At 36.5% G+C, this 5,811-nt stretch overlaps 1 protein-coding gene across 1 annotated transcript; it reads left to right on the forward strand.

Annotated features, from left to right (window-relative positions):
* Nucleotides 1–4,050: 4,050 nt before the first annotated feature.
* Nucleotides 4,051–5,315, forward strand: LOC108365381 (homeobox protein 2-like; the record flags this gene model as incomplete). Its single annotated transcript, XM_017619384.1, has 4 exons — nucleotides 4,051–4,280; nucleotides 4,581–4,841; nucleotides 4,890–4,969; nucleotides 5,087–5,315. Coding segments are annotated over 4 exons (800 nt in total), but the record flags the coding sequence as incomplete, so codon positions are not given.
* Between the last annotated feature and the right edge of the window lie 496 nt (nucleotides 5,316–5,811).

Consider the following 5,811-nt stretch of genomic DNA (forward strand, 5'->3'; position numbering starts at 1 on the left):
AGGAAAAAAAGTTGAACGAGCTCAAAGTTGGCTGGCGACCAACTTTGTTGAAAGCGATTAGTTGAAAGGCCGTTCGGACGAGGCGATTTTTGCTTTCAACTAAAAGTTGCCTGAAAAATCGCCTCGTGCGAAAGCCCTATAACTGATTCTTGCCCAGTTCTTCAAGAACTTTCTGCCAAGCTTTACTTCTGAGGGTTTGGTTTCGGTAGGAATTCAGCCGTAGGTCCCATAGACTTGGTCTTGACGCACAGCTTCTATGAATAAGCCTAACGTAGCATTTTTATTAGTAAAAATATGTACATATGTACACTTCTACTTCAAATCAAATGTTAGCTTACCATTGTCATTAATTTGAAAGTTGTCCGTTGAATCCATCTAAAAAAGCTGATTTTTCAAATTTGATGAATATTAGACTTTTGTTTTGAAAATATAAAATTTTTTAAACAAATCTTACAAAATAATTTTATAGTTGAAACTGTCGAGATGCCGCTTTCCTTTGTTTCGGTGGGTTTTTATATTAAAAAAGCACTAAAACACAAAAACCCTCAATAGGTAGCCCAGCATCTGTAAAACTGTATATGGAAAGATGTATGAAAATCCAACTTGCTATAAATTCATATGCTTAACAGTATCACAACAGTATGTTTACAGTATCTCACCATAATTTTTCATATGAAAAAACGTATTATATGCATCCCACTCGATACCATTGAATTCCTCATTTGAACATGTAGTCCCTCTATTTTAGCATATCAACTGTTCATATGGCTTGTAATGACATCGCTAACAATACGGCAGCACTATTCAGCGCCGCCGTAATGTTGGTAGCCCTGTTTGGAACATACGTTCCACAGGTAGATAAACCCGAGTGAAAAAACGAACATCAATTCAATTGGATATACGCACTCTTTCAAGCCGGTTGTACCAAATTTTATATTAAAACTAAATAAAACGAGCTAAGTTAATTTCAACAAAATGAAGACGTTTTAATCAAGGAATGAAACCGAAACCCAAACCGAAACCGTAACCGTTTAAAACCGTTTCGTTTTTCAAAACCGAAACCGAAACCGTAACCGTTATCTTGACCTGAAAAGGAACGATACCGAAACCATTTCAATCACAGGTTTCAATCGGTTTCCAGAAATTTACAAAAATAATAAATAAAAATTTCTTTGAAATAAATGATTTATTTAACCAAAATCAGCAAGATTTTGCTAAAATTCTTGTTAAGTAGTAAATAAGTATGGCAAGGTAACTTTTCGCAAAAATCTGCTGATGACTTTGTTGTTGTGAATCGATAATCGATTAATTATATTTAAGTAGTTTCTTTCCCGTACGCAATGCGAGATCCCGCGTGTGCCCAAAATAGCCCAGAAATCATGCCTGTACTCAACAAAATGGGTAATAGAGAGCGAAAATTCGAGCGTATTCGATCGTAAGTGTATTCTTCTTCCTGCCCGAAACAGCCCGAAATTTTCTCCGAGTAAAAATGGATAAAGTGTCAAAGTGCATATCAGCTGTATTGTGTTTACATGTTGCCTGCATTTACTTGGTGCTTTTAAGGAAAAGTGAATGGCCTGTTGATGTATTTTCAATCTATGTACTTAAAATCAAATTTGTGAAACCAAAATTCAATTTCCAAGTGTTTGCATTTAATACCATGTTCTGACCGAAACCAAAACATTTTTCCTTCTTTTTCTCTTTCATTTACAACCTTTAACTTTCATTCTTATTTTGCTTTGGCCAGGCAATTAACAATAAATCCGAAATGGCGTATTAAAGATGATAAAATATGACTTCCACTTCGATAAATAATCGAAAAAAACTAGTGAAGACACCGATTGGAATGAGTGGAAAGTGAGTTTTCAAGTAGTTTTCAGCGAAAACTGGTTTTCGTTTAACAGATTTTATATGGACGAAAACACAAGTTTTAGGTCGAAAACCAGTTTTAGCAACGAAAACATGTTTCCGATGTCGGTCAGAACATGGCATAAGTGACAAAAACAAGAACAACGTGAATCAGCTGTTTCTCGACTTGTGGGCACGAAATGTGGGTTTTTGCGTTTCCGTACTTCTGAACTTTGTTCCATTTTTGAAAGAAAATGTTTCTCTTATTCTCTAATTACCAAATCCGGTCCGGATTGTTAGGGAAAGAACCTAGTGTTGATATTATCAGTGAACTGTAATTTTCGATTTTCTTTCCTCAACGTTTAAGACATTGTGATTTAAATAATATCAACAAAATTTCTGTGAAAAACCGAAACCGGAACGAAACCGAAACCAAAACCGAAATAAATTTTGAAGAACGAAACCAACACCGAAGCACTTGGCAAAACCGAAACCCAAACCGGAACGTTATTTTGAATCGGTTTCATTCCTTGGTTCTAATTCATTCGCTAGTAGTTTTCGCGCGTGTTATTGGCAAAACTTTTATTTAGTCGGCCAGCAGAGTACCGAGCAACTTGAGCGCTACTTTTCCCAGGGTGGGAGCAGCCCCTGAAGGAACACCCATTGTAAAGCAGGAATTGTGACCAGGAAAGCTACCGGAACCGGCGTTCAGCACGAACGGGTAAGCGAGTGCCAAATTAACAAGTTTATATTTTGAAAAACCAAATGAGCGGGCTGAACATGGCGACCGTGACAGGACGCATGAGGCAACATTTTTTTTTTTGACACCCTGGACGGCAGGCGCGTCTAATGGGCTTCGGGCGCAATACAGTGTTGGTAGTGGTGGCGAGCAGAGTTTCATTGCGGTAGGCAATAACGGGGTGCTGTACAACGTCACCCGTATAGCGCTGCGCACAAATCCGCGCTGCCTTTTCGTCCCGTGCATTTTTGCACATAACGGGAAGCCCTGCCAGCACCAACGACAGCAGTACGAAATAACTCGCATAACGCCATACATAAGGGATATAACGGGGAGCCCTGCTGCCACCTACAACAGCAGCAGCAGCATACACCGTTACGTATATGTATTACAGCGACTGACGCCAAACAAAGAAGCGGTACAGCACCGCTATAAACCGCTATGTGCTAACGAACGTCACGACACCTAAAATACAGTTGTGCGTTGCAAAAGCACACGAATTCAGCAAACTAGTTACAAGACAACACCACCAAAATTTCAAACGTACGTTTTTNACAGTTGTGCGTTGCAAAAGCACACGAATTCAGCAAACTACAAGACAACACCACCAAAATTTCAAACGTACGTTTTAGGGAAGAAGCAGACTAGGGCGATGAATGAGACGGCAGCGAGGGAGCCAAGCAGCGTGTGGTTCGTTTAAGTTTAATTTCATACACTATACATATGTACTTAGTCAGTTATATTTTAATACTGTAATACAGTGGCACATTACTTTACTTAAATTTCCTCTTTCCAAATTCATTTTTCAACACTTAGCTTTAATGATTCAAGGCTTTAAAGCCACTTTTCGAATTCATTTTAAATATTTAGTTTTAAGCGATTTGAGGTATTAAACCTATATTACAACTTTATTCCCATTTTCTAGCTTTAAGTGATTCAAGGCATTGAAGCAATTTTTCAAATTCCATTTTCATTATTTAGCTTTAAGCGAACCAAGGCACTAAAGCCATATTTTTTTCAAATTCAATATTCAACTTTAAGTGATTCAAGGCATTAAAGCCATTTGTCAAATTCATTTTTTCATTATTTAGCTATACGAAATTCAGGGGATTAAACCCATTTTTTTAACTTCGTCATCATTATTTAGATTTAAGCGATTTACGGTATTAAACCCATTTTTTCTAACTACATTTTCATTATTTAGCTGTAAGTGACGTGAGGAATTCAACCCCTTTTTCAAATTCATTTTCATTATTCAATTATTTAAATAAATATTTCAAGATGTGATTAATACATCTCTTTTTATACATATTCATAATGCAATCTTGGCAAATTTTTCTTTTTTATAGAATTTAAAGCATATAAAGCAGATTTTGATAAGATTACTAAGCGCATTTTACAAAATAGACCGTTGTCTACGAATGCGAAAAAATTAAACGAATACAAATATTCGCTTATCACAGCTTACAATAATATTTTGATACAAGTTATTGGCAATAGTTCGGCTCATACCTGCAATCTCAAGGAAGTTCAAGTTAAGTTAACCCATTGTAAGGAACAGTTAGCAAAGTGCTTTACTAAACTGAATTGTCGCGTTAGGATTCCACCGGATAGCTTATCGCTACTTCGCCAATCAGACTTAGCTGACTCTGAGTCAGAAGAAGAGTTTAGTGACGTCAAGTCAGACGCTTCGGTACAATTCAGTCTTAAAAGAAGTACTTCACTTCCATCATTTAAAGATCTGCTAACTGTATCCGACGAGCCGTCAACAGCTACCAGTTCGCCAAATATTTCGACCATTTTTAAAGAATTTTTAGACATGGCTACCCCTGAACAGAAGAAATCCTTTATTAGTCTTTGTGCCTCAATTATTAGGGAAAATTACAACGGAGATCCGTTAGCACTTGAATCATTTACCGACAAAATTAATTTAATTGAAGATTTTGCAGACGAAAATTTAAATACAACTTTTATATCATTTTTGAAATCCAAGCTCGAAGGCAAGGCACGTGGAGCAATTCCAACAGAAGTCAATTCAGTCCGACAAATTAAAGATGCGTTGAGAAACAGAATAAAGCTAGACAACTCGAAAGTTGTAGCTGTGAAAATTGCATCTTTACATGTCACAAATAACAATTATACGGAATTTGCTAAGCGTGTCGAGGAGCTTTCGGATGCATTAGAGCGTTCTTTGATCATTGAAGGTATGACACAATCCAAGGCCCATGAAATGGCAGTCGAGCAAATAGTTAACGTTTGTAGACTTAATACTCGGTCGAATTTGGTCAAATCAATTTTATAGTCAACTACCTTCAGTAATTCAAAAGACGTAGTGGCAAAAATGATAGTCGAACAAAATAATCAAGTTAAAGAGCGTCAAGTGTTAGCATTTCAATCCCGGGTAAATAGGGCAAATAGTTTTAGAGGTAGCTTCAGAGGTCACAATTTTAATAGGTACAGCAATAATAATTTCAGACAAAACAATACGAATTTCAATAGGTACAATAATAACGGTAATAACAGTGGGTACAACAATTACGGTTCAAGGTGTAACGGTAACAATTTCAACAATAATATTAATCGTTCATCAAACAACAATAATCGAAATAATAACAGCAATAATAATAGTAGTAGACGTCCAAATTCACGCAATAATGCTAATGTGCGCGCTTTAAACGCCCACGCCCCTCAGGAGCTCACACTGAGGACGAAAGAATTGGACAATTAGATGAATCTTTTTCTACAAAAGGCATTTATTGCTTAAATTTGAATTACTCTGACTTTATCGAATTGATAATTAATGGGTCAAACAAATTTTGTACGCTTTTAGTCGACACGCAAGCCGACATTTCTCTAATAAAAAACTCTATCATTAATAAACATTTTCCTATAAATATAAACGATATAATTAACATTACCGGTGTCACTTCTAATACTGTTTCTACTTTAGGTACGATTACCGTAAACTTGGCTTTTACTGATTTTTACATTAAACATACTTTACATGTAGTAAACGACGATTTTAACATACCATCTGATGGTATACTGGGTAAAGATTCTCTGAAAAGTAACAAACGCGTTATTAGATATGCAAGCAATTGTATATCGTTCTGGGTCGGCAATGAAAAAGTCGCGATACCAATCCTACACGGAACCGAAAGCGACACTTGTATCATACCACCCAGATGCGAAGTTTATCGAATTTTCAATTTTCGCCGGATCCA

This window comes from Rhagoletis zephyria, unplaced genomic scaffold, assembly GCF_001687245.7.
Source record: "Rhagoletis zephyria isolate East Lansing unplaced genomic scaffold, Rhagoletis_zephyria_1.1 Rzeph_scaffold_01857, whole genome shotgun sequence".
Classification (NCBI taxonomy): domain Eukaryota; kingdom Metazoa; phylum Arthropoda; class Insecta; order Diptera; family Tephritidae; genus Rhagoletis; species Rhagoletis zephyria.